General features: G+C 58.4%; 5 protein-coding genes across 8 annotated transcripts in view; all 5 read left to right on the top strand.

The window, feature by feature from the left end:
- EEIG1 (estrogen-induced osteoclastogenesis regulator 1) overlaps positions 1–5,541 on the top strand; it is a 37,511-nt gene extending 31,970 nt beyond the window's left edge. The window contains exon 12 of the mRNA XM_014873138.2: positions 405–5,541. Coding sequence (XP_014728624.1) covers positions 405–450 — 46 coding nt within the window. The 3' untranslated portion in view covers positions 451–5,541. The remainder of the gene's footprint in view (positions 1–404) is intronic.
- Positions 5,542–6,586: 1,045 nt separating this feature from the next.
- Positions 6,587–9,449, top strand: DPM2 (dolichyl-phosphate mannosyltransferase subunit 2, regulatory). Its single transcript, XM_014873326.2, has 4 exons — positions 6,587–6,639; positions 7,033–7,122; positions 8,219–8,321; positions 8,608–9,449. The coding sequence occupies exons 1-4, from the start codon at positions 6,637–6,639 to the stop codon at positions 8,664–8,666; spliced, it is 255 nt and encodes an 84-aa protein (XP_014728812.1). The 5' UTR covers positions 6,587–6,636; the 3' UTR covers positions 8,667–9,449.
- A 1,071-nt stretch (positions 9,450–10,520) lies between these two features.
- On the top strand, positions 10,521–13,077 carry ST6GALNAC4 (ST6 N-acetylgalactosaminide alpha-2,6-sialyltransferase 4). The gene is made up of 6 exons (XM_088177499.1): positions 10,521–10,638; positions 10,932–10,987; positions 11,250–11,420; positions 11,573–11,982; positions 12,094–12,201; positions 12,283–13,077. The coding sequence occupies exons 2-6, from the start codon at positions 10,976–10,978 to the stop codon at positions 12,470–12,472; spliced, it is 891 nt and encodes a 296-aa protein (XP_088033625.1). The 5' UTR covers positions 10,521–10,638; positions 10,932–10,975; the 3' UTR covers positions 12,473–13,077.
- Positions 13,078–14,196: 1,119 nt separating this feature from the next.
- ST6GALNAC6 (ST6 N-acetylgalactosaminide alpha-2,6-sialyltransferase 6) lies at positions 14,197–18,031 on the top strand. Its single transcript, XM_014873304.2, has 7 exons — positions 14,197–14,337; positions 14,555–14,669; positions 15,531–15,595; positions 15,715–15,894; positions 16,061–16,458; positions 16,642–16,749; positions 16,829–18,031. The coding sequence occupies exons 3-7, from the start codon at positions 15,581–15,583 to the stop codon at positions 17,016–17,018; spliced, it is 891 nt and encodes a 296-aa protein (XP_014728790.1). The 5' UTR covers positions 14,197–14,337; positions 14,555–14,669; positions 15,531–15,580; the 3' UTR covers positions 17,019–18,031.
- Positions 18,032–19,627: 1,596 nt separating this feature from the next.
- On the top strand, positions 19,628–24,653 carry AK1 (adenylate kinase 1). 4 transcript variants are annotated; one of them, XM_014873309.2, is made up of 7 exons: positions 19,628–19,703; positions 21,272–21,314; positions 22,427–22,462; positions 22,951–23,114; positions 23,300–23,416; positions 23,937–24,128; positions 24,432–24,653. In XM_014873309.2, exons 2-7 carry the CDS (start codon positions 21,305–21,307, stop codon positions 24,495–24,497), a joined length of 585 nt encoding a protein of 194 aa, XP_014728795.1. In that variant the 5' UTR covers positions 19,628–19,703; positions 21,272–21,304; the 3' UTR covers positions 24,498–24,653. The 4 variants fall into 4 exon arrangements, with proteins under 4 accessions (XP_014728795.1, XP_088033691.1, XP_014728793.1 ...); XM_088177565.1 differs by having other exon boundaries at positions 19,662–19,703; positions 21,212–21,314; XM_014873307.2 differs by lacking the exon at positions 19,628–19,703 and adding an exon at positions 21,009–21,067.
- The last annotated feature ends 1,605 nt before the right edge of the window (positions 24,654–26,258 follow it).

Here is a 26,258-nt window from a genome sequence, read left to right as displayed (position 1 = left end):
TAGTGCAGCTCTTGGCCAGTTGCGTTTGAGGCTGTATTTCATCTTTTCAGTTAAAAGGAGCAGTAATGGTAATGCAAAGATGTATCGAGTTGGTGACAAAGCCGGGAGCACAGCAAAGCCAGGCACGCTGGCTCTTTGTTCTGGATGGGATACTCCCCCTTTGCTGTGTCCTCTGGAAGGGTTTGTGTGTCACGTCCAGCTCTCTCCAGTGCTCTGCTGCTGATTTGCCACCTCACTGTCCCCTTAGTGTTCCAAGGACTGAACTTCCCACAAGGCTCACTCGTTACGGCAGTGTTCTGTGTGGGCTTAGAAGATGTTTGAGAGTGGAGAGCTTTGAATCAAAACTTGGTTGCTCAGAATGACTGTGAAAAATAACTGGCCCCTCTCCCCCTCTGCCTCCTCAGGGTCTCATCTGGAGTTTACGAGCCAGTGGTGATTGAAACCCACTAAATGTGAAGAACAGGGTAGAGCTGCTGGACACAGGCCCCCTACCCAGTCCGCTGCCACATGGATGCCAACCTTTACCTCTCTTCATGCAGCATTCCAGAAGGGATTTCTCCACACCCCTCCCCATATGTTTGCACTGCAGAACTACTCCAAGACCACTCCAGAACATGCACTTTCCCTGCATTGGCATTGTCCTTCTCTGCTTCCTGGTCGTTCCAGTGCATGCCTTCCCCCTGTTCCTGCTCAGGCACAAGGTGTCTGTGGGGCTTATCCTTGGGCTAGTCCCAGAGGATATTGCTCATCTGCATCCCTCATTCCACCCATTCACTTGCAGCAGGAGACTTCTCAGTTTCTGTCTCCCCAAAACATTGGGTTATACCACTGTGAACTCTTCAGACCACTGGGGGTGGGGGAAACCATTCTAACCAAACCCAGAGCTGCTCGTTGGGGACACGGTGACACGGCCACTTGCAGGATGCTTTATTCCATTGACTCTGCAAGGGAACATCACCTCCCAAGGCAGTGGTTTTACTGAACAAGGTATGCTGTGGTGTACACTTCACCTTCCTATCCTCACATCTCCAAACAACATCTTCTCATAGGAAATATTTCCCAAAAGTGCATTTCAGAAAACTACCGCAATCCAGCTGGGAGTTGGTGAACGGTTAAATGTGAGTGCTCATCACACCACTGACTGCAGCAGCCCTTCCACTGCTGGGCATGGAACGGGGTGTTCATCAGCTAGCATTAGCAGGAGCACTTTAGAGGTTACAGATTTTACCTGGAGGAGGCATCTTCTCACTATTCCAGGAGTATAATCTGTGTTTGCTGGACTGATTCAGCAAGTAGTCCTGTTGGAGTTTGGAATACAAAGCCTTTTTTTTTTTTTTTCTTGTTTCATTGGCTCAGGAAGGGAACTGCCTTTCTTGAACTGTGAAAAGAATCTTGTCTGACAGCCCTTCCCTGGGCCAGAGCTGGATGCAGTTGACTGCAGTGGTCTCTCTGTTGTGGTGGTGATGTCGATTGCCTCTCTTGGCCTGGGCCAGTAAGGGATTTGGTGTTGCTTGGGCTTTCTTGCCTTGTCAGCAGAGATCTGTGCCTGAGCTGGTTCCTTCTGGGGCTGGGGAGAAGCTACTGTCTCTGCCTTCAAGGGTAGAATGAGTGTTTGCTGCTGCATTAGCCACAGCAGCTGTTCTGACCTGCTCTGTGGTGAGTGAACTCTTCTGACAAGGCTTCAAACTGTTCTCTGGTTGATCTTTCAATTGTTCTTCTTTGGGTTTGGTTTCTGCAGTTGTTTGACACTTTTCCTTGCAGTGTGTGGCAGAGATGTTGATCCCTTTCAGCTCCCACGTGGAGATTCTCCTGGCAGCTGAATTGCCAGCAAGGATCTGGGCAGTTCCCAGCTGTGGGCCAGCAGCAGGCTGTGCTTGCAGCCCTCCCTGTACAGAGCCCCTCAGCTGATAAGCTATTTCTGTGTAATGCCCATTCCTCTTTTGCCAGTGTACTGTGGTAGCACTCAGCAGCCATGCCCTTGGAGCAATTCCACACTCTGGGACCTGGCTCCCCTCTGACACTTGTGTGTGTGTACAGGCACACACTCATCCTGTTCAGCAAGGGAAGACTTGTAACTGATCACATTGTTCAAATTCTTAGTTATTGTAAAGCCTCTTTTAAAGGAGAAAAAAAAAAGCATTAACTGTGGTCTCTTTGGCCAGAATGCATGCAGATGAGCTACTGGAAAAGGGAATCTGGCAGAATGAGAAACAAGGAATGAAAGGGCCTTGATTTAGCTTTTTTTTCCCCCTTCTAGCTAAGGATGCTGCATGGGAAGGGTGCTCAGCAGTGTGGTAAAACTATACAGTTGCTTACTCTGTTTTGGTGGTTTCTCTCTGAGTCAGGAGGTTTCTTTCTGTGTTTGGACAGACCACATATAGGATATGCATCTTTTCCACTCTTTCCCTTCAAAGGGAATTAAATTTGAATTAGGGTAAAAAGGGGATACAGACAACACCTTGGTTTGGTTTAATGTAAGGAAAAAGTGTTGGATTTTTGAGACTGTCTAGAACAAAAGCTCTTTCACACTCGCTAGGTTTTTTTAATGGTGATCTCTTCATTCAGCCTGGGTAGGTTTGGCACTCACTTGCAGGCTGCTGAGCATCCTGCCCTGTTCCTGGGGTGCCACGTGTCTGCAGGAAGGAGAGAACTGCTTGTCTTTCTCTCTCCCTGGGGCAGTGCCAGAAAGCCAGGCCTGGCCTGACCGTCTGCTCAGGTCAGGGTGAGGGCAGAAGGAGGCTCGGACAGCAGTGGCTGTTCTGCCCTGTCTGTGGATGCAGTGCAGAGCCGAGGGTCTGGCTGCTCCCCAGGGGCCAACAAAGCCCCTCAGGAAATCAGATCCAGCCAGGACTTGAAAGGAGCAAGCATAAGCCAGGAAAGAGGCCAAAACCCAGCTCACTTCTGCTGCTTTGCTTCTGTTCCCATGAAAAACAATGGCAGTCACTGTCAGAGCAGTTGGGATCCCAGGGCATTCTTCTGGCCTCCATTGGCAAGAGTCGGCTGCTCCGAGGCACTGGCAGCTCGGCATGTCACGAAATCAGTGGGACAGAGGGAGGAGTATCTTCCCAGCAAAGCAAGAGGAGAAGTGAGCTTTTGAGAGCACTGGTCTCTTCTTCCCAGGCTGGCAGAGGCATAACCTGCTCTGTTGCATCACTGTGGCCAACCTGGGCATGTCTTTGGCTTCTCTTCCTGTGGCTTGGCACATCACTGCTTGCATTTCTGGTAACTGTGTCTCATAGGGTATTTCTTCCTTGTCTCCACATTAGTGCCTCCACAGATCCTGGTCTTTGTGTGGCTTTTTAGCTCTCCTGCCCCTGGTTTTGAGTGAGTAAGTAGTCCTAGTCATCCAGCCTGGCACAGCACAGATGGAGCTGGGGCAGCTGGAGCAGATCTGGAGGGAGGAAGGAGCAGTCTGTTCCTATTTGTAGATCCCATGCAGAGCTCCTGCTGTGCCTCCAGCACAAGCAATGCCCAGCAGTCCCTAGGCAGCCGTGGGCACCCGAGGTGGTGGCTGTGGGGTCACTTGTCCCACACACTCACCACTGCCTCAGGAACCTGCATCTCGTGAGCACTTTTTTCCTTGTGGCATCGCTGCTGCCTGTTCCTCCTTGGACTTTGAACATTTAGGAAGTGAATCATTTTCCAGACCCAAACCGCTAGCTAGTTTCTTTTGGGTTTTTCTTTTTTGTTGTGAAGTTTATGGAATTTTTTTTTTTATACAAACCCAGCAGGCTGGTGTTTTTTGACTGCATTATTGTTTCATTGATATTTTATTTCAGGGGGGCTTAGGGGGGAATGTTCTTCCCCACATTGTTCCCCTTCTCAGGGGATTCAGAGGTGACTTAAACAAATTAAAGGACCTTATTGGCAAGACTCTGCATCCCCTGGGTCTCTGATGCTGACGAGCAGGGCTGCTCATGCCTGGCTGGCCCTGAGGAGCAGAGCTGGCTCTCTGCTTCAGTCTCAGGATCAGGCAAAACGTGTGGGCTCTGCTCTTGTTTTCTAGACCTTTAGTTGGTGGAAGCACATTGCAAAGCGTTAGGAAATTCAGTGTAACTTTTTTACTAACTTTTTTTCTGTTTTTTTTAAACCAATATAAAACTGAGTGTCCAGAAGAATAGGCTTAGTCGTTAGTTGGTGAAGGAGATGGATTTCAGTTGGAAATTGTGATGGGAAAAGGGGGAGAAGGATGTTGCTCCCTCATCATCATCTTTTGTATGGTCAGCACTTTAAATGGGGGCCTTGTGCTGTTCTGACCCTTGCAGTGATGGGCAGCAGGCGTGTGATTTCTCCCCCCCTCGTTGCCACATCACTTTGCCCCCTGCAGAAAGTTTAACAAGCCCTTTTAAACTTTTGCTTCAGTTTTTAGAGGGTTCCAAACCAGGTGGAGGCCTGAAGAAGTAGTATTTCATTCTCATCTGAATAGGAGGGGTTGACGTTTTATTTATTTTGTCGTTGCTGTTTCTTTTTAAGCAGGTGGCAGTGCAGCTGGTCTCTGCACTGCTGCCAGGAACCTCTGGGAAAACCTCACTCCAGGTACGCTAGAGCACCACAGTGAACCCCCTCCTGGTGAGGGGCTCCCCCTCCCCTCCTCGCTGCCTTACCCGGGGGCTGCAGACCCCCCTCCACCCCTCCTGCCCCATCCCTGCTGCCCCACCTGGTCTCTAGCTGAGTTCTTGCTCTGGTGACTGAGCCCTTTGGACAAGGCCAGTCCCCAGGGACAAGTTCCTACAAACTCTGCCTGGTTGCAGGTGTTTGTCCTTGAAAAGCCACTTCCTCGCTGCGGGAGGGATTGATGAATGCAAAATTCCTCCCACTTCCCTCCTGAGAGCTGTGTCCATCAGCCCCCTCTCCCTGCGCCCTCCCATCCCGCTGCCTCCAGAGCGCCTCTGCCCCGCCGGGAGGCAGCGGGCGTGGAAACCTGGGAAATGAAAAGGAATTTGGGTGGAGCTCTGAGCGAGGGATGCCGCTGAGCCTGGGAACTTGCCTCAAACACACGGGATAACGGTAGAGCCCATATTTTTGTGGGGGGAGGGAGGGGAAAGGGAGATCACGTTTTATTTTCTTGAAAGTGAATTGAGCTTGGTGACCTTCGGCTGAGGCACACTCGATTTGTATCAGATTCTATAGAGAGATGGCTGATATTTTTGGAAAGGGAATGGGTCTATGCAAACTTCCAAAATTGCTTGAAAGATAGTTTAACATTTTTTTACTTTGAAAATCTAAAGATAAATCTAACTTTTGTCTTAAAGCAGAAGTGTGTTTAGAAAGAGAAGCTACTTCCACTGCTCTATTTTGATGATGATTCTTGGAAAGTTTGGGCTGGAGGGAATGACTGTTTTTCACCATTTCTATCTTGCTCCTCTAGTTTTTTTGTTTCTTTTTCTAACGGAATGCTGTGCCGTCTTTGATTCAACAGATCGTGTTTGTATTTTCTGTATCTGGTTCCTAATGTAGAGAAATAACAAATATATGAGGAAATCAATATAATGTCAAATGTTATGGTTTGGGGGAAAAAATAAAGGTTTTTTTGGTACTTCACACTGATTCTTCTTGCTCTTGTTTTAAAGATCTGCTAGAGGGCGAGAAGGGCATGCTCGGGCCTAGAATAGTTTTGCTTTGCCTTCTCGGATTGCTCTGGCAGCTGGGAGCAGAGATCCCTGCCAACCCTTCCCTGGATATAGAGGGCTGGAGAGGGCAGCTGGCAGCACAGCAGCAATCCTGGGGAAAGGTGACACCTGCCTGAGTCACCAGCACTGTCCTGTGTTCTGTCCCAGCCTAGGCTCTGCCTAAACTGCCTCTCCTGCTGGGGCAACCTCATCAGGCTCACCTGGGGGATTGGGCCACAGCCCAGCAGGGCTCCAGGGAATAAACACCTCTGGATCCTCAGGGCCTGAGAAGCCCCTTGGCCACCATAGGCTCGCCACCCCCTTAATGGAGGGTGAGCCAAATTCAGTGCCCAGATACTCATCACTGATGCCTAATAGGGCTGGAGGGGAACAGGAGCCCTGGGAGAGAACAGCTTTTGCCTTTTCCACTTTCCTACAGCTCGGCCACACAAAGGTCAGTGCACCTTTGAGTCCCAAGCACGGTCCTCCCTTTTCCCTTGTTTCTCTCTTCTGTCTGTCCCTTGGCTGTTTGGTCTCGCTCATTCCTTTCCTCCCCGTGCCCCCGGCTGGGGCGTGGGATGTCAGTGTCCCGGGCGATGGAGCTGGTGCCAGGATCCGTCACTGCCATCGGTCCCGGGCACAGGTGCTACATGCAACCAGGGTCCCCTGTTCACAGGTAAGGGCAACGGCACTGAGGGAGCAGGAGCTCAGACCTGCACCTGCGAGTGAGAAGAGGAAGGAGGAGCGCTGCTCTTCCGCAGCGTTCCCCCCGTGCCAGAACCGGCCCCGCCGCTCTCTCCATCCCCGGTCCCGGGCCATCCCCTCGCTCTCTCCATCCCCGATCCCGGGCCCGTCCCGCCGCCTCTCCGGGCGTTTCGCGGCTCCGGGAGGTGACGGAGCTCGGGGCGGGGCTTCGCCCCTGCCCAGCCCCGCTGATTGGCCGCTCCCGGGGCGGGGTTGGCGGGGCGCTCGCTGATTGGTGGCCGCGCCGGAAAGGCGGGGCCGGCGGGGAGGAGGCCGGGACGCCATGGTGAGTGCGGACCGGGCCCGGAGCGGGACACCATGGCGGGGGAGGGAGGGTCCAGCTCGGCACGGTCCCTGCTCGGCACAGTAGCACGGAGAGCCGGAGAGCTTGGGCTGAATTGCGGCCCGGAGCCATCGCGAGGCTCCCTGGCTGCTGCCGCTGCGGAGAGCCGGCCGGGTCGGTCCTTAGGATGTGTGTGTGAACTGGCTGAGGGAGCTTCCTGAGGCAGGGCTGCCCACCATGGATTATCCCGCCGCAGTGTCTCGGTGCCCCTGCTGCGGGTTTCCCGGTGTCCGTGCCCCGCAGCAACGCGGTCACGTAGCCAGCAGCGGGTGCCGTGAGCCGCTCCTGCACAGCGCTGCCCTGGGGATCCCGCTCTGACCGCCTCTCCCTTTGCAGGCCACAGCGACGGACCAGCTCGTTGGGTTTGGCTTGGTCGCCTTCAGCCTCGTCCTCTTTGTTTACTACACCCTCTGGATCATCGTACTGGTACGGAGTTCCTCTGGCCAATATAATCCCAGTCACTCCTTACTTAGGTGTTATCCTGGTCTTTGTTCAGGTGATAATGTGTCTGTGTGCCCGAAGGACTCTTGCCTCTTGGGTTAAAAATTTCAGGGCAGATCTTCCTCTATGTGCTGGCGCAGTCATTTTCCCATCTGTGTGTTCCTGGCCTTGTCTGGGCAAGACCAAACATTGATCGTGGTGCCCACCTGCAGTTCTAAGATGGGCTGACCCAGCTAGGAGTGGATGAGCTATTGGGAAGAGCTGAAACCTGGCCCTGATGGAGGTGTAGTCATCAATGTCCACATTTGCATCTCCCAGATTCCTGTTTCTGCTGGGAGATGATACAGGGAAACATGGAAAGAGACAAATCTTAACAAATCTGGAGCCTGGTAGGGAGGACAGGAGTTTAGGGAATGCAGGGCTCTGGAAAAGTGATCGTGAGGCTTCCCACTTCTGATGTGGGGACACATCAGCTGAGGTCATTAGTGATTTTCTCCCTGGAAAGAAACTTCTCTCCACGAGCTTTCCAGGTGTGAGATGCCAGGTTCAGCCTTGGGCTAAGGTCTGAAATCCCGCCAGCTTCTCCTCCAGCTCCAAGGGTTTTGAATTCCCCTCTTGCATCTGCTCACTCTGCTGCCTGCACCGTGTCTGTGCTCCCGGCATTCCAGAGCGGTAGGAGCATTCGCTGCTGTGTGGGAATCCTCACACTGCTCCCTAGTGTCCAGAGCCTTCCACTGGCCTCTGCAGAGGGAATCTGCTGCGATAACCACGGAGCAGAGCCGCTGTCAGCTGCTGCCTTCTGCAGGGTAGAGAGACGGGTTTGCTGTATTCTGCTCTGCCCACGCCGAGCCCCCGGGGCTGTGGGACCCTGTGCCAGCCCCATAGCCGCCCCTCGTTGTCCATTGAACACCAAACCCTTCACTGCCCACACACTCTTGGTCTCTGTGGCTGAGCCACATGCCGGTGTGGGCACCCTTTTTTTAGCTGTCTCACACCAGATATTTCCATGTTTCCCCCAAAACCTCGAGGCTGCACCTGGAGGTGTTGTGCCCACCTGCTGACACCTTCTCTGTCCCTGCAGCCCTTCATCGACAGCGACCATGGGATCCACCAGTATTTCCTGCCTCGGGAGTACGCAGTTATCATCCCTGTGGCAGCCGGGCTGCTGCTGCTGCTATTTATAGGTGAGAGTTATTTCTGTTGTTCTAATTAGAAACTTCTAAATTAGGAAGAGAGAAGAGGGTTGCTAGGGGTTTAGCTAATGTGTGACACTCTCTGTGGTTACTGTTGCAGCTTAGCCTGGCACAGGGACTTGGGCCTGTGTTTATGTGTGACTTTGGCTGTTTGAGCCTCTGGACAGCAGAATTTTCTTGCTCTCTCTGCTGAGATTCTGTTTCTCATTACCAGGTGTTGTAGAAGTGCCTGGAATTAAAAGTTTCCTACCTGAATCTGTTCTCTCTCCCATGGCAGGTGTTTTTATAATGTTCATCATGTGGAAGAGCAGGAAACCTGCCAAGAAATCAGACTGAAGGCCCATCTGAGGAGATGAGGAGGTGCCCACGCTGCAGCATCATAGCCAGGAAAAGACTTTTCCTGCAGCTCCAGGCAGACATCTCCAAGGTGCCCAGCACTGAGCTGCTCCCACATTCCTTCCTGCAGAGACTAAACCTGTAGTTTACAATTCACTGACCAAAGAGAAGCAGGATTCATCCAAGGCTCATCAAGTGAGGGACCAGAGCCCCTGCTGAGGGACCTGCTCCTCAGCTGGGGCTGCCCTGCCCACTCCCTGGGCACTCCTTCCCCTCAGCTCTGGCTCTGCCCAGTAGTTTGTTCCTTCTGGGAATTTTATTTAAAAGTTTACCTACAGTTTGTGGGGGGTTTTTTATTCAAGTCTGAGAGGAGAGAAATGAGACTTTGGGCTTGGAAAGAACAGGTTTGCTTTCTCCATTTGCTTCTGGAAGGGCTAATCACAGTGCTGGGGGCTCTTGCCTTTCTGAAGGACTCCCATGAGGCTGGGTGTGCTGAGGGTACAGGGACAGTGCTATCCTCTGCATTCCACCCAACTGAGGGGGTGGTGAGGAGATGTCCTGGATCACAGGGAAGTGTTGGGTATGGTTCCCATCACAGCTCTCAGTCCTGGCTGGATTCCTGCCCTGGACAAGGCCCCATGTGCCAGCCAGGCTGGGGCTGAGCAGGCACGTATGGTGTCCTTCCTCCGTGGGGTTTCCTCCCCTGACAGCAGATGCTGCCCTGGCAGCTCCCCTGCACCACGGTGAGCAGGATCACCCTCAATAAAGGTCTGTAAGGTCTCACTCCCTGTCCTCTGCCCATGCCAAGGAGTGCCACAAGCCTGCCAGGGTGGGTTCAGCTGCATGGCCCTGGCAGTGCATGGCATCCTGCTGAAAAGGTCCTGCTGGTGAGGTCAGGCAGGGAAGCACCAGAGAGAACCTGGCCCAACTTCATGCTGGCTCTGCCATCCTTGAGCTGCTGTACCCTGCCTAGGGAGGGCAGATTTGGGGTACTCTAACCTTTCTTGCATGTACTGTTAACTTCCTGCCAGCAGCATGTTCCACAGTCTCCCATCCTGCCTGGGGGTGATGCTGGTGGCTTGGGACACCCCGAGGGCCACAGGTGAATCTGGCTTCAGGAGCCAGCAGAGGGTCCAGGGGTGAGGCTCTGACTGGAGGTTTTTTTCCAGCTCTTGCAGAGGCTGCCAGGCCATGCTAAGCTGTCAAACCCTTTGCTGCCCTTCCCTGTCCCTCACCTGCTGGCCTGGGCGGCGCCCACCCCACAAGGATGGTTTTGGGCTGGGTCAGAAGGAAGCAAACAATGGAAGCATTCAGTGTTGACTAAGAAGCTCCAGGCGTGGCCTCCCCATCCGGTTTTGCATCCTGTACAGAATCTCAGTGGCGTTCCTATCACTTCCAGTCAAAGTCCATGCCAAGCCGTGGGCCAACAGGCAGCTGGCTCTGGGGACAGAGAGGGTACTCTGTGGCTTGAACCTGGCAGGAGGGGCTGCAGATGACGGGCGGCCCCCTGGATGGGGTCTGGGGTACCGAGGGTCTCACCTGACCTGGTCCCACTCCTGAGCCATTCCGGACCCTTCCGGGATCATCGGGAGCTGGTGGTGCACGGAGGTGAGAGAGCACAGGGAACAGGGAGGCTGCAGGACTCCTCCAGCGGGAAGGGAGCCTGAGAGGGCAGAGTAAGAGGGGGAAAGAGCCGTGGGGTCGCTACCGAGGCACACGGCAGGGAGAGAGGCGGGGATCGGTATCGGGACATGCGAGGCGGGTGCGGGGCTCGGTCCCGGTGCGCCGGGCACGAGCTCCCGGGCATGGGTGGGCGCGTCCCCGGAGGAGCCGGGTCGCGGGGCGGAGCTGGGGGCGGTCCCAGTGCCAGTCCCGGCAGTGGCCGCTCGGCTTGGCCCCGCCGCGGCCCGCCAGCCCCACTCCGGGCGGCATGCAGGACCCGCCGGCGGCGGCGCTGGGGGCTCCCGGCTCGGTGAGTGGGGCTGGCACCGGGAACCGGGGACGCCGCGCCGGGGGGACGCCCCGGCCCCGACTTCTGCCCGGCGGGGCGGCACCCGTGGAACCGGAACACGGAGGGGAATACTGGACACGTGGGGAGACCCCGGGGGTCGTGGGAATGAGGGTGCGTGGGGGGATCCCGGTAATGGCCTCGGGAAGGTCCCGGCGCGAGGCGTGGGGGGGAAAACCCGGGCCTTGGGGGACCGGGGGGATCCCGCTGGGCAACCTCACCCCGGGGTTCCGCCGCTGAGCCCGCTCCGCTTGCAGGCTGCGAGCCCCCACCCTCCCGGTGATTTGGCAGCCCCCCGAGGATGAAGACGCTGGTGAGTACCCGCTGGGGCAGCGGGGGACCGGTGGGACCCTAAAATTGGTGCTGGAGGGGGCTGAGCTCGGCTGCGGCCGGTGCTCGCCGGCGGCATGGAGCCCGAAGGGCGTGCGGGCATCGCCGCTGCAGGAAGTGAGCCGGGCCCGGTACTTCAGCATCCTCCGAGGGGCAGCTCCCTCATGGCCAGGGAGCCACCGGCATCCGGCATGGGGCCGGTGCACGTGGACGGGTCCGGAGAACTCTTCCCGCTCTGCTTCTAGGTCGGGCTGTTCCTAACGCTGGTGTGCACGGTGGTGGTGGCGATGCTGCTCACCGTGCTGTGCTACCGCACCCGCTCGCAGCCCTGCTGTCCAGCCCCGGGGCTGCGGGACAGCCCCTCCGCATCCAGCGTCCGCAGCTTCCAGGGATACAGCCGCGTTCCCGATGGGAAGGTGCGTGGGGATGGGGCAGCGCTGGGGCTGGCGAGACAGTTCCGCCCACCTGTGCCTCAGTTTCCCTGTCCTTTGGGAAGGGAAGGCAGGGGCTGTGGTGTGTCCAGCTGCTGTGGGAGGGAAGCAGGAGCTGACCGTGCATCTCCCCACAGCCGCTGGAGCGAGTGCTGTGCCACCACTGTGCCATCGTCTCTAGCTCGGGGCAGATGCTGGGCTCCCAGCTGGGACAGGCCATCGACAGGCAGGAGTGTGTCCTGCGCATGAACCATGCCCCCACCACCGGCTACGAGCAGGATGTGGGGACACGCTGCACTGTCCGGGTGGTCTCACACACCAGCGTTCCGCTGCTGCTGGGGAACCAGCCCTACTTCTTCCAGCAGTCCCAAGATACCCTCTACGTCATCTGGGGGCCAGCAAAGAAGATGAACAGGGAGAAGGGCTCAACCTACCAGGCACTGCTCAAGGTGATGGAGAAGTACCCCCAGGTGCAGATCTACACCCTGACTGAGGAGAAGATGACATACTGTGATGATGTCTTCCAGAAGGAGACAGGGAAGAACAGGTACTGCTGGCTCCTGAGGAGCCCCCCTGATGCACCACCTGTCTGCCCATCAAGCACTATAGTGTGGGTGAGCCAGCAGCACAGTGCCACCCACTCCACAATGTTTTGCAGGATGAAATCTGGCTCCTTCCTGAGCACGGGCTGGTTCACCATGATCTTGGCCATGGAGCTGTGTGAGAAGATCAGTGTCTTTGGCATGGTCAGCGACAGCTACTGCAGGTGTGGGGGGGTGGCAGGGGCAGGCGTGGGGTGTTGCAGTGTCCCCCCAAGTCCCACACTCACCCTGTCCTCTCCTGCCAGGGAAAAGAACCACTCCAGCGTGCCATACCACTACTTTGAGAAGGGCCGGCTGGACGAGTGCAAGACGTACCTGATGCACGAGCAAGCTCGCCGTGCTGGACACCGCTTCATCACCGAGAAAGCCATCTTCTCCCGCTGGGCCAAGAGGGGGAACATTGTCTTCAACCACTCATCCTGGGCAGGCAGGTAGGGCGCCAGCCATGGGGTGAGGCAGCAGGAACCTCGGCAGCAGGGCAGCTCTCATCCTGCAGCAACATGTCTCAGCTCTGCCAGTGCCACGGTTGGACATCTTTTGCCAAGCCCTGGAGCAGGGAATCTCCATCTCTGCAGCAGCAGTGCCTGTTTCCCCTCGTGGATGGGCTGGGAACCCCCTGTTGGTACATGGGGAGCATGAGCTGGACTCATGCAGTCCAACCAGCTCCAAACACCTGCCTGGATGGACACAGAGAGACCTGGTTTTCTGCTCTCTCCTAGGAGGAATATTTAATTCAGGATTAGACATGCTGCTGGACTCTGCTAGGACATGGGACAGAAATGCTCAGCCCTGCCAGGGTCATAGATTGGTGCCTCTCACAGGGAGAAAGCTCTACTATGGTACTTGCCCCACTTATACCCTCTGGACAGTGCTGGATGTGGGGTGCAGGCAGCTGAATCCAGGCTCTGCCTTCTGCTGCTTGGTGCCTGCATCCCCTCAGGTGGAGCCACATGTGCCCTAGGGGCTCCGAGTTGCCTTGTCACAAGTGTCCTTGGATTCAGACCAAAGCAAACGTGGCCATTAAAACTGTTTTTAATTCAGTGGTGCCCCTTCTGTGCCCCTTGTGGCTCCAGGAAAGGACAGGGAGTGCAGGAGGGGGGATACACAACAGCTCCTTACAGGCTGCCAGGCTATAAATAAGAGGGGGAGGTGACAAGCTGAGCCTAAACATGGAAGAGGGTGCTGAAAGCAGTTAAGGTTATTTGGGAACCAGCAGCTGCATCTATGCAGGATAGGTGCTGGGTCTGGGGTGATCCTCAGTCCCACAGGGCTTAGTGCTGCTGGGCTGTCACAGGGCACTCGCAGCTCTCATGTCCCTGGAGAGTTGGGACATGCCATGGGAATTTGTGTAGCCTTGAGTCCACAGCAGCCCTTTGAACATGTGAACAGATACCACATGTTTGGGTGGGTCCGGTGGTGTCTGGGGGGCCAGGGGGGAGAGGAGGGGCAGAGATACTGGGGTGCAGTGAGGAGTGAGTGGTCCAGGAACTGGGGGTGATGTCAAAGCTGCTTTCTGCAGAGCATCAGCAGCCGAGGAGCTCGTGGAGCTCTTTGCCTGCTGCCTCAGCTCTCACAGCCCTACGCAGGGCAAGGCATCACCGGCACAGCGGAGCCAGGATGCCTCCGAACAGGCGTCAGGGATGCAGGTCCCTGCCAGCGGTGGAGCCCCCTCGCTGCACCACGAAACCCCCCAGAGCGGGCCCTGGGCTGCCCGGCCAGCGCGGGGGAGTCCTCGGCATCCCGGCAATGTGCTGAGCACGGCGTGATGCTCCTGGCACAGCCGGGCAGCGCTGCCACCATCCCCGCTGCCACCATCCCCGCTGCCCGCACCGGTGCCCTCGAGGACCGGGGGATCAGTCCTGGCCTTTCCCGGCGGTGCTCCCCATCCCGGGAGGGTGGCACTAGGACCCGGCGGTGCTCCCCATCCCGGGAGGGTGGCACTAGGACCCGGCGGTGCTCCCCATCCCGGGAGGGTGGCACTAGGACCCGGCGGTGCTCCCCATCCCGGGAGGGTGGCACTAGGACCCGGCGGTGCTCCCCATCCCGGGAGGGCGGCACTAGGACCCGGCCTGGGCGGCGGCAGCGTCACGGTCCGTGTCGGCGGCGATATCAGTAACGGTAGAGGTATCGGCAGCGGCAGCGATACCGATATCGGCAGCGGTACCAGGCGCACCGCGGAGCGCTCGGTGGAGCTCGTTCGTCCCCGCCGGTCCCGTTCAGCCGGTGCAGGGGCGGAACGCGCCGTGGCCGGGCGGGGGAGCGGCCCCTGCCCCCGGGGCCGGTGCACGGGGGATGGAGGGGTAGGAAGGGTTCGGCTCCCTCCCCTGTCGCCGCGGCCGCTGCCGGGGGTGGGGGGATGCTCCCGCGGCAGGGGAGGACTCGCAAGTAGGAGTAGCGGGAGGTTCGCAACCGCGGCCGGGAGGGTTTTCCCTTCCCGGAGGGCGGGAGGGTTCGCATCCGGGGCTGGGGGACCCCGGCGGATGAGAGGGCCGGATCTGAAGCAGGCTTTTCCCGCAGCACGGCGATGTGAGCCCCGATGCCAACCATGGGCGAGCCCGCTGGAGGGGTCAGGCAGCCCCCGCCGCCCGCGGGGCGGAGGAGGTGACGGAGTCCCCATGACAACCCCCACCAGGTAAGGCCGCGGGGTCCTCCCGCTGGGACCCCTCTGTGGGGTCCCACATGGCCCGAGAGCTGTGGAGGGAGCGAAGTGGGGTCCGGGAGTGGGGGTCCCACAGCGTCCCCGGCCTTTGCACGATGAAGCTCCCCAGCATCACCACTCCCCGCCATGGCCTGGGCTCCCCGGGCAGGCTGGTACATTCTGGCACCACCAGCAGCAGCCCTGAGAGCGTTTCGAGCTGTCAGCTCCCCCCAGGGGTTGATCTCAGGCTGTTGCATAATTTTCCTTGTGACAATTAGTAAAGAGGCTTCAGTGGTTTTTAATTTCCACTTGCTTGGAGCGCTCCCGGAATGGCTGGGCCACACTAACCCGGGCTCCCAAAACTAAACTGGGTTAGTCCGCTTTGAGAGGAAGGTAGAGTGGGTCCTGGGGCTGGAGGGGTCCCTGCAGGTCTGATGGATGCAGTCCCATGCACTGAGTGGGGCAGGTCTTCCTTCCTTCCATTCCCTCCTGATCCAAGACTCCTCTGGCGCTGGTTTTAATGGAATTTCACTGCACGAGCAGCAGGTTGACCCTCCCTAACCCTGTGGTTTGAGTGGTTTCATCCCCACGAGAAGAAGATAATCCTCCCTGGACCCAGCTTAACGTGGGGATCCCCCTGGCACAAGTTGCGGCTGGATTTGGCTCTTCCACACCCCGGAGTCTGCCCAGCCTCTGTCCACAGCATTTCTTTTCCCCTCATAAATTCCGGGGGATTGTTCTCCTCTTCAAAGGGGTACCTGGAGACTTGTCCCGTGTACACCTGCTCCTGTACCCCCACCAGCCCAGCAGCCTGGGGACGATGGGCCAGGCTGGGGGTGACCACATGCCTTGCAGGTGCTCGCAGGACGCCAGCGATCACTGTGTGCTGAGGCTGGCACAGAGACATGAGTGGCAACACGGTGAGTGCCAGATAATCATCTCGGGGACAGCAGGCATCCTGCTGGAGATGCCGTGGGAGCGGGGTGGATGCTCCACAGTGGGATGGGGGCAGCGGCTGATGCTCTCCCCCCGCCCGCAGAGCCAGCGCGCCGCCGCCCTGGGGGTCCTCTTTGCCCTGATCATGTTGCTGATCATCTACAGCTCTGGCAACGGGAGCGAGGTGTTCCCCTACAGCCGCCTGCGGGGCAGAGCCCGCCGGCCCCCCGACCTCAAGAAGTGGGGGGTGAAAAGCGGGTACCTGCCTGTCTGTGGGAACAAGGTACGAGCTGGGCAGCAGGGCCGGGCCTCGGCAGTGACACGGGGTCTGCCCCTCTGCTGACACCCAGCCAAACTGCCCCCTCCCGAGGACAGTGGCTCTGCAGGGAACAGTACCCTGTTCACGGTGACACCTCAAGTCACCTGCTGACGGCACTTGTCATCACCAGACCCTGACTGCCCGCTGCCACCAATGCGTCATTGTCACCAGCTCCAGCCACCTCCTGGGCACCCACCTGGGCACAGTCATCGACGGGGCTGAGTGCACCATCCGCATGAACGATGCTCCTACCACGGGCTACAGTGCTGATGTGGGCAACAAGACCAGCTTCCGCGTGGTGGCCCACTCCAGCCTCTACCGTGTCCTCAAGCGGCCCCAGGAGTTTGTCAACAAGACCCCAGAGACCATCTTCATATTCTGGGGGCCGCCCACCAAGATGCAGAAGAGCCTCCTGAAGATCATCCAGCGCGTCTGCGCCTCATTCCCCAACATGACCGCCTATGTTGTCTCCCCCGGCCGCATGAAGCAGTTTGATGACCTGTTTCGGGGAGAGACAGGCAAGGACAGGTACCTCAGAGCCACCTCTTGTGCTGTGTCCCCCTTTCTCCAGGTTCCCAAGACAGAGCTGACTCTTGGAGCTGCTTCATGGGCTGCAGCACTGAGCTGGGGGTCCCTGAGGCACACTGGGGACACTGAGGGGGTCCATATCACCTCACGGCTGTCATCCTTCCTGTTGTTTTTCCTCCCCAGGGAGAAGTCTCGCTCGTGGCTCAGCACTGGCTGGTTCACCATGGTGATCGCAGTGGAGCTGTGTGATGCCATCCACGTCTATGGCATGGTGCCACCCAGCTACTGCGGGTAAGGAGAGCCCCAGGCCCCCACCCCAGCACCCTGACCCCTCCGCGGGGCTCACACAATGTTTCTTTCCCCGCTGCAGCCGCCACCCCCCACCCCGCCGCCTGCCCTACCACTACTACGAGCCCAAGGGCCCCGACGAGTGCACAACCTACATCCACAACGAGCGGAGCCGCAGGGGCAACCACCACCGCTTCATCACTGAGAAAAGGGTCTTTGCCAGCTGGGCCGGCCTCTACAATATCACCTTCTCCCACCCCACCTGGACCTAGAGGCTCCCCCATACCTGCCGGGCGCACCCCTGCAGCTGGCATGGATGGGCGTTACCCTGCATCCCCCTGGGAGTGGTGGGATCCAGGCATCAGAGTGCCACCAGCTGCCTCCCACAGGACCACTGCTGTTGTGCCTGGTGGCTCCTGGAGCACCTGGGATGTGTTTGGTTTAGAGCTGGTTTTTGGGGGGCCAGGTGGTGAATGTAAGATTTGGAGTGTTGCCCCTCCATGCGCAGGATACCTGGGCATGATATCCTGCCCCATACTGGTCCATGCATATTGCAGCCCCTGTGAGCCTCTAAGGGGGTTCCAGGTCCCCTTGGCTCAGTTTTGGTTTGCGTCACTTCTGGGGTCATCACAGAGACTGTTTCCCCCAACCCTCTGGGTGGGGAGACCCTCTCTTGGAGCTCAGCCCCCCTCATCCCAGTCCTCAGTCATCCTTCCCGCAGCAGAACCCCACAGTTTTTGGTGGGACTCCATGGGGGTGACATTGCCACCCTCCCTGTCCCAGTACCCTAAAAATACCAACCCCTCCCAGCACCGCTGCACCCCACTGTGCCAAAACCTTTTCTAACTGAAAGATGGGATTTTTGGGAGCTTTTTGGGGGTTTTGGCTTTTTTGCTTTTCTCCCCGCTTCTAATCCTGGGGTTTGTACTTGGGTTTCCTGGATGAAGGAGTGAGCAGGGGCTGCTCATTAGTGGTAACAAAGGGCCAGCAGCTACTTATAAATAATTTAGAAGTGGGCAGGTAGTGGGGGGCAGTGGTGCCTCTTGGCACCCTGTGGCTGAGACAGGACTTTGTTATTAATGTCTCAGCAGCAGAGAAGTAGATCTGGGGAAAGCACCTAAATATGGCATGTTTGGGTGCTGAGCCTTGGCAGGAATCCATTCCTCAGTTTCCCTCTGGCTGTGGCTGGGGTTTTGAGGGGCTTGGTGCTGGGGGAAGCAGTGGGGCACCCATGTTTTGTAATTGTTTGTACAGGAATAAATATTGCTGAAGTCTGTTACCTTGAGCCTTGGCTCTGGATGGGTTTTTGGGGATGATAGTAGTGACCCCCAGCCCACAGCAGCGCTGTCCCTGGGCACTCAGGAGGATGTGGCAAGGTGACCAGCATGGCCAGGTGGGATCCATGGCCAGTTCCTGGCTGACTCCAGCTCTGGGGCACCTCTTCAGTGGCAGGTGACAGCTGAGACCTCCCTAGTTTATGTCACCCCCAGCCAGGTGCCCTGGGGTCACAGGGTCTTGGGACCGGATCTCTGCAGCCTCAGAGGAGGAGGAAGGGCAGGTAAGTGCAAGTACTCGGAGTCGCCTGTCTCAAAGTCTGGTGCCACAGAAGGATTTTGCCATGAGGTGGGCACAGCAGGGAGCAGCACGATGGCACTGGCTCTGGTCTGGCACATCTGGGTGACACATCCAGACAAGCTGTGGAAGGGCAACTGCTCATGCACATATCACTAGTCAAAGAGATCACCCCAACTTATGGGATGGACAGCATCTGCAACCACCGAAGCCCCTCTTCCCCCTGCCAAATATGCCTGATATTTTACGTAAATTTTACATAAATTTAGCCACCGTAAGAGGCATTTAAGATAAGATAAAGGTGGTACTGTTGTCCGAGCATTATCTCAGACTAGGGGTGGTAAACAAAACTAGGGGAGAAGAATGCATCACTGATAATGGACACAGAATCCGCAAGGAAAGCCAACCCGGTAACTGGTGGATGGAATCAGCTCCAGCTGGGTAAAAGGTAATTCTGGCGGGGGAGATTGCAACCACGGACTCTACTCGAAGAGAAAAACTGAGCATGGGATAAATTAGCATTAGAAGAGAGGGAATTATTTGACCAATGGAATAAAGGAACTGTGTAGCCAATGAGCAGTAATGCTTTCATTTGTAAATATATATAAGTAGTGAAAAGTTTTCAACAACCTGGGGACCCCCACCACCATGAAGATCAGGGTGACCAATGGGATGCTAAGGGATCCACTGGTGGTGACAATCTTCCTCTTGACCAATCTCTCTCTCCCCCCACCACACAATCCCTCTTTTCTATTTATCTTTCTCTACCTCACATTTTATTGTTAAATAAAATCTGTACTATTGGCTTTGGCATTCGGCATCTCTCACTAATCAGATCTTAACAAGGACACAATGTCCCCGGGGTTTTACATCCCTGGAGCTGGCGAGGAGGGGGACAAGGGAATGGGATGGGGACATAAGGACATTAGGGACAAGGACGGTGACAGTAGGGATGGGACGGGAATGGGGACATCAGGCACAGGAATGGGTCTTAGGGACAGGGATGGGGACACGAGAACGGAACGGGGGCAGAAAAGGGGAGGCGACATGTGGACAGTAACATGAAGAGCATTCCCCTGCGAGGAGCTGGGGGCGGAGGCAGGAGCCGCGGGGCGCCCCGCAGACCCCGGCCCGGCAGGGTGGGGGCTCCCCTCGCCGGCGGATCCGCACCCCCGAGCCGTGCGGGGTTTAACCGTGGTTTAACTGCCCGTGCTGGCTGTGCGGGGGGTGCGCAGGGACCGCCGTGTCCCCCCCTGGTCCCCCCCCGTCCCCCCGCGCCGCCCGCTCGCGCTGCCGGTGCCGCGCGCTCCCGGCGTGCCCCGCGCGCCGCCGTGCTCTATAAATAGCGGTACCGGCGGGCACGGCACGGGCGGCGGCGGGGCCAGGTCAGTGCGGGACCCCTGTGGGGCCGGGTCCGTGCGGGACCCCTCGGACTCGATCAGTGCGGGACCGGTCAGTGCGGGCCTGATCAGTGCGGGATCCCTCAGGAGGGTCCGTGCGGCACCGGTCCGTGCGGGACCCCTGTGGGGCCGGGTCCGTGCGGGACTCCTGTGGGGCCGGGTCCGTGCGGGACCGCGCGGACCCGATCAGTGCGGGACCGGTCAGTGCGGGCCTGGTCAGTGCGGGCCTGGTCAGTGCGGGATCCCTAAGGGCCGGGTCCGTGCGGCACTGGTCAGTGCGGGACCCCGGTGGGGCCGGGTCAGTGCGGGAATGGTCAGTGCGGGACCCCTGGGGGCCCGGGCGGGCACCCCGCCAGCGGCGGGCACGGGGGCAGCGCAGGAGCGCGGGGGGCTTTGCTTGGCCCCTGCAAGGGGTGGCGGGGGCACTGCGGGGGTGCTGGAGCAGCCGGGCCCAGGGAAGGGCTGCGGGACGTTGGCTGCCGATGGAATGGGAGGGGTGGGTTGGAGCTGGCGGTGGGGTGAGGTCGCTGGGGGCACCCCAGGGTGCAGCCCGCAGTGGCTTTGGTTGTGGAGTTACGAGGCCATCCTGCAGACCCCTCCCCAGTCCCGACCCGAACGGGTCAGCGCTCCCCCGATCGCCTCTGGACCGGTCACCTCCACATCACCCCCACCCTGCACCCACGGGACTGGCACCGCGCTGGATCAGGCACCCAGCTCGCACTGAGCGCCGGGGCTGCCCTATCGCCCCACCAAGAGTTGTGCCAGCTGTCCTGGGTCTCAGCACCCCCACATTTAGGGACTCGGGAGTCGTGCACCAACCCCCCAAACCCCGTGGGGGCCATCTCAGGGCTTTGTCCCCGCAGCGCTGGTGGGATGTGACCCGGTGCCGGTTTCAGTCCGGCCATTCTTAGCCCCTGCCCTTTCGAGGTTGTAACACGACCTGTCAGCGGCTACGGGCTCCTCTGGCCACGGGATGCCCCGTCCCTGCACCCTGTCCGGCCGGTTTGGGGTGACGCGCTGTGGCCAAGCAGGTCGGGTGCTGCGGGGCTGGGTGTGGGCAGGCGGGGTGGCCAAACACACCTCGAGGTCCTGGGGGTGCATTGGGGTGCTGCAACCCCCTCCTTAGGACACCCCCCCTAAAACCAGCCCTTGGGCAGCTGGGGGTGCTGCCTCCATCCCTCAGTTGTGGTGGCACTGGGCATCTCAAGCGGGTTCCTGCTGTCGGGCAGCACCCCAGGCATTGGGATGTGGGCAGGGCAGGGGAGGAAGCCGGCAACGTCACCACGCGTCACCCGGCATGGGGATGCCCTTACCGCAGCCGGATGCGGAGGGTGACTGCTGGGAACCAGGTGAGTGATGGCCGCAGAAGCAGAGATCCCTCAGCTCCCTATTCCAGGGCCGAGCCAGAAGTTGTGTCTTCTGTCCCATCCCCCCAGCCTGGCCTTGGAGCTGGGCACTATCATAGCCAAAAAGGGACACCCTTTTCTCCCCAGATGCTTGGTGTGTCACATCACCTGATGTGCTGAGTTGTTTATCCTGCTCTTTCCTGGCAGCCTTAAGTGCTTCTGTGCCTGGACCGCGGCAGCATGTCGACAGGTGAGTGATCTGTCTCCCTGCATGCATTCCAACTGCATCCGTCCCCTCGGTGTCCCCTGCATCCATTGCCTCTGCATCTGTCCCCTCCGTGTCCCCTGCATCCATTCCCTCTGCATCTCCCTGTCTCCCTTGTATCCATTTCCATGGTTGCCCCCTGCATCGATCCCCTTGATCTCCCCTGCATCCATCCCCTCTGCATGCTCCTGTCCCCCTTTTATCCAACCCCTTTGGTCCCCCCTTTATCCATCCCCTTGAACCCCCCTGCATCCACCCCCTCTGCATTCCCCTTCCCTCCCAAATGCATCCCCCCTGCATTTGTCCCCCTTACATGCAGCCCCTGGTCCTCTTTGCATTCCTCCCCTCCATGTGCCCGTGTCCTTGCCTCCCTCTCTTCTGTCCATCCCCCATGTCCCTCCAGCCCCCTCACATGCCCCACATCCCATTGGTCCCTGCCAGACACTTGGCTTCATCCCCATCCCTGGGGAGTGCTGGGTGCCAAGGAGTTGAAATTTCATCCAGCTGTAATCAGGAGACGGGAAAGTGGCCCCAGAGGAGCACAACTTTATTTTTAGCTCTACTTCCCTCTTCGGCATCACCCCACAGCACAGATCCCACAGGTGGTGAGAACCCCGTGCCAGTGTGCTGGGGTGGTCAGTGCCACTTGCACATCAGCCACCAGGTCCAGGGACTGATGCTGGGGTCCAGGGACTTCTGGGGTTGTGCCAGGTGCTCGAGATGGCCGTGCCAAGCTGAGCCTGCCACGGCCCCCGTTAGCCCAGCGGGGTGAGAAGCCAGCCACAGGGACGGATGAGGCCAGTCCCTGCCTGCAGTGGAGCCGTGGACAATGACCACCTCTGGGACACCACGTGGCACCAGCCCCATGGCCGAGGTGCCATGGGGTCCTTGTGCTCAGACGTGGCCAGACATCCCAGCCTGCCCAGGTGACCAGGACACACGTCTGCTTCCCTCTCCATCTTCTCCCCAGGACTCTCCTGGATCGGGCCCCTCTATCCCCAGGAATGCGTGCCTGGATCTGGCACCCCCTGGGGACACCTCACTCCCCGATGGACCTTTTGGCTTTTGATAATTTTTTTTCCCTTTCTCTCTTCCAGAAAAGCTCAAGCAGCACAAAATCATCTTCGTGGTGGGTAAGTCTGTGTCTGGGTCCTGTCACTGGTAGGGGTCAGCCCAGGCCTTTTCCCCGTGTCTCTAGGCTGGGGAAACAAGGCTGGAGGCTGACTGGGCTATTTCCAAGCACTGTGGGATGGCCTCCTCGAGGCTATATGGGGTATGCTGGGACCAGGAGGCCACCTCTGGCCAGGCATGGGGTGGCAGCATCTGGGGCGATGTGACAGTAAACCAGTAGGGGTTGATGTGACAACAAACCCTTGGAAGGTAATGTGACAAAACCTGAGTGATGATGCCCTGAGTGCTATCAGAGTGTCAATTTCCAGCAGCCCATGACTCTCCCAAGCACCTGGGCATCCTCAGGAGGAGCTCTGTCCATCCCCTTGGTGCGGGGCTTTGGGACACCAACTGACATGTCACTGAGCTCTGAGGACTCCTTCATGTCTGTGCTGCTCTTCCCATGTACCCCTCCCTCTCCTTACCCATGGGGCACACATGTGCCTTGCAGGTGGCCCTGGCTCAGGGAAAGGGACGCAGTGTGAGAAGATTGTGCAGAAGTATGGCTACACCCACCTCTCCACGGGGGACCTGCTGCGGGCTGAGGTCAGCTCGGGCTCGGAGCGGGGCAAGAAGCTGCAGGCCATCATGGAGAAGGGAGAGCTGGTGCCCCTGGTAAGTCCTCACCAGCCACCAGCTGCCACATGGTGGGGTGTCAGTGGGGTAGTGGTAGTGGTTGGCACATGGCTCAGGCATCTCTGGCCCTGCCATCCCAGGGTGGGGTTTGCAGCAGGGATTGGGGATGCTGGGTGGGAGTCATGTCCCAAATCAGCTGTAGCAGCTCTGTCCTCCCCCTGCAGGACACGGTGCTGGACATGCTGCGGGACGCCATGGTGGCCAAAGCAGACGTGTCCAAGGGCTTCCTGATCGACGGGTACCCCCGTGAGGTGAAGCAGGGAGAGGAGTTTGAAAAGAAGGTGAGGACTGGTGCCATGCCATGCTATGCTGTACTGTGCCACACACCAGCTTAGCACAGGGACTCAATCCAGCAGCAGCCTGGCCTCCCCATCCCAGCAGAGATCACATCCCAGAAGGCTCTAAACTGAGCAGCAGGTTCCCCTGCCTCAGGGACAGCCTGTGCCTAGAGCACAGTGGGAGGGACCAGGGTGTCCTCAGGCTGACAGAGCGTGACAACAGCACTGACATGATGGTGATGGCAGAGAGCCAGGGCTTGGCCACAGTGCCCCTTTGCCTCCCTCTACATGGCCCTAGAGGCCACTGGAACACTGTCCTGGTGGCTCCCAGACCAAAGCAAAGGGAGGCAGAAGATGGTGTGGGGACACCTCTATGTCCTGGTAGCCCCCAGACCCATGTGAAGGGAGGCAGAGGGTGGTGTGAGGACATCTGTGACCCTCATGCTGACCCCCACCACCTGCCCAAACCAAACCAGACCCACACCAACTCAGTGTGGTGACGACCATGACCCTCTGCCCACAGATTGCTCCCCCCACGCTGCTGCTCTACGTGGATGCGGGGAAGGACACGATGGTGAAACGCCTGCTGAAGCGAGGCGAGACCAGCGGGAGGGTGGATGACAATGAGGAGACCATCAAGAAGCGTTTGGAGACCTACTACAAGGCCACTGAGCCTGTCATTGCCTTCTACAAGAGCAGAGGCATTGTCCGCCAGGTAAGCAGGAGTGTGGCTGATGCCAGCACCCTTCAGCCTCGCTGCTTGGGGCTTGTGTCCCAGGGGAGGGGAAGTGATGGACGGGGATGATGAGGGAAACAGGAAAACTCAATCCTGCCTAGTTTGGGGTGGGCCTGTCCCCTCTCATTCCCAACACACCCCCCTCCAAGGATGGCCCGCACCCCTTTGCCCTAAATGAGCCGTGGCCTCTTCACCCATGGCCAAAATGCATCCTTGGAAGAGCTCCAGTTGCTCTCAGACGAGAGCCCTTGGGGAGTCCCCAGCTAACCCCACTGTACCCAGCTCAACGCCGAGGGCTCCGTGGACGAGGTTTTCCAGCAGGTCTGCACCCACCTCGACTGCCTGTAACCGAGTCCCCGGCCCCAGTTCCCCCCAGTGCACTCCAGCAGAGACAGCGGAAGCGGCTTTATCCTGTTTTCATGGACGGAGCCGTGCGGAGGAAATTTCAAGGACATTGTGTTTGGCTCTTTCCCGTCTCTCCCCAGTAAAGTTCACTTTAATGAATCCAGACTTTATCTTTTTCTTCTGTCGCAGGAAATGAGTTTTTCTTTCCAGAGGAGTTGTTGTTTTTTTTTTTTTTCTCCCCGTCTCCCCCCACCAGCCCCTCTGGAGCTGATTAAGGGCAGGAAGCGGGTGTTTATCCCACCGGGGCAGCGAGATGCTGTGCTCAGAGGAAGGGAGGGAGCATCCCAGCCTCTCGCCCCGGCTTCCCAATCCGTGGCCTGCAGGGAGGCTGTGCCTGCATCCTCCAGCCAGTCCTGGTCGCCCTCATTCCGTCCCTCGTGTTGTGAGTGTGTGTCTGGACACACAGGCAGCATCAGAATCGTGTCCCGCACATGCGTCCCTTCCTCTCAGCTCTCCCACTGGCTGCCAGGGACTAGAGGCGACCGGATTTGGGATGGGGATTTCCACCACTTTCATGCCTTGGTATTTCCTTGTTTCTGTTGGCTGTCAGGGATTTTTGGGGTACTTAGTGGCTGCACTGATGGTTTGTGGTGGCACAATGCCCTGGAGTGGGGTGCTCCCTGTCCTGCTGTGCCTGGACACTCATTCACTGCCCGGACACTCCTTGCTCAGCCCTGACCCCAGGGAATAAGGAATGTGCTGGGGAAACCCAGAGGAGCCCAGCCACCAGGCTGGGTGTCCTCATGGCTGGGGGACTGGGTGGGTCCCCTCATGGTGGTGAGTCACAGGACCCCAACAGACAGGCAGTTGGGGGTGCTGGTGTGGGGGACAGGAGAGGTGGGGGTGGCTCCCCGGCACCCACAGAGCCACACAGGCACAGTGCCATAGCAGGGGGGCTGCGGTGGGGCTTGGGGACAGGGTTTACCCAGCCACAGGGAGGGCAGGAGGTAGCAGAGCTGCAACCCCAATAGGGCCCCCCACCACTTACTTTTGGGCTGCTGGGAGCTGGGCACAGAGCCAGGGGGCTGGGAGGGCAGGAGGGGCGGCAGCACTGGGGTCAGCCAAGGCCACGAGGCCAAGGAGTCAGAGAGGAGAAAGGAAGCCAGCAGGGAAAAAACAAAACTCCCCAAGATGAAAACCCAAACTCATCAGTCAGCCCGACGTCAACCCCGTGCTCGGGGGCCACGAGCCACGGGCAGAGCCCGGGGCACTGCGGGGAGGCTGGCGGGCAGGAAGGATGCAGCCATCCGGCCGGGGCTGGGACACTGCCAGGACAACGATCCGGGGCTGGGGCCGGCGAGTGCCTGCCTCGTGCTGGTGGAGACGAGGGACAGAGGGGTCGTGTGGTTTGGGACACCATGTCCTAAAGCGGGGGAGTGGGACACCCGTCTGTCTTGTGCCTCCAGCCCTCTGTGGGTGTGCTGTGAGTGTGCCTCAGTTTCTCCAGGTGGTGACCTGGGCAGGGAGTGGGACAGGGAGCCTGCCCTGCTCCCCAGTGAGTGCTTGGTCTTGGGGTTTAGGTGCTTTTCTCTGGTTTGAAATTTCAAGGCCATCCCATATGCTGTGAGGGGGGAAGATGCTGGGCCCAATTGGGGTGCAAGGGGCTGCACATGTGGCCACCCCACAGCCATGGCCAACATCCTTCTGTCACACTGTGGCTGCCACCATCCCAGAGTCCATCACCGAGAGCTTCTTGGGAGTTGT

The sequence above is a fragment of the Sturnus vulgaris genome, chromosome 22 (genome assembly GCF_052056855.1).
Source record: "Sturnus vulgaris isolate bStuVul1 chromosome 22, bStuVul1.hap1, whole genome shotgun sequence".
NCBI classification, from domain to species: domain Eukaryota; kingdom Metazoa; phylum Chordata; class Aves; order Passeriformes; family Sturnidae; genus Sturnus; species Sturnus vulgaris.
The sequence above is the reverse complement of the archived record's forward strand: the minus strand, read 5'-3'. Positions and strand labels throughout refer to the sequence as shown.

Bases quoted from the DNA above. Each gene is read 5' to 3' on its own strand.
- DPM2 (XM_014873326.2), top strand. The intron at 7,123-8,218 runs GTACGGAGTTCC...CTGTCCCTGCAG, and splicing joins CCCTCTGGATCATCGTACTG to CCCTTCATCGACAGCGACCA. The intron at 8,322-8,607 runs GTGAGAGTTATT...CTCCCATGGCAG, and splicing joins GCTGCTGCTGCTATTTATAG to GTGTTTTTATAATGTTCATC.
- ST6GALNAC4 (XM_088177499.1), top strand. The intron at 11,983-12,093 runs GTACTGCTGGCT...AATGTTTTGCAG, and splicing joins AAGGAGACAGGGAAGAACAG to GATGAAATCTGGCTCCTTCC. The intron at 12,202-12,282 runs GTGTGGGGGGGT...CTCTCCTGCCAG, and splicing joins GTCAGCGACAGCTACTGCAG to GGAAAAGAACCACTCCAGCG.
- ST6GALNAC6 (XM_014873304.2), top strand. The intron at 15,895-16,060 runs GTACGAGCTGGG...TGTCATCACCAG, and splicing joins TGCCTGTCTGTGGGAACAAG to ACCCTGACTGCCCGCTGCCA. The intron at 16,459-16,641 runs GTACCTCAGAGC...TTTCCTCCCCAG, and splicing joins GGAGAGACAGGCAAGGACAG to GGAGAAGTCTCGCTCGTGGC.
- AK1 (XM_014873309.2), top strand. The intron at 22,463-22,950 runs GTAAGTCTGTGT...TGTGCCTTGCAG, and splicing joins CAAAATCATCTTCGTGGTGG to GTGGCCCTGGCTCAGGGAAA. The intron at 23,115-23,299 runs GTAAGTCCTCAC...CTCCCCCTGCAG, and splicing joins AGGGAGAGCTGGTGCCCCTG to GACACGGTGCTGGACATGCT.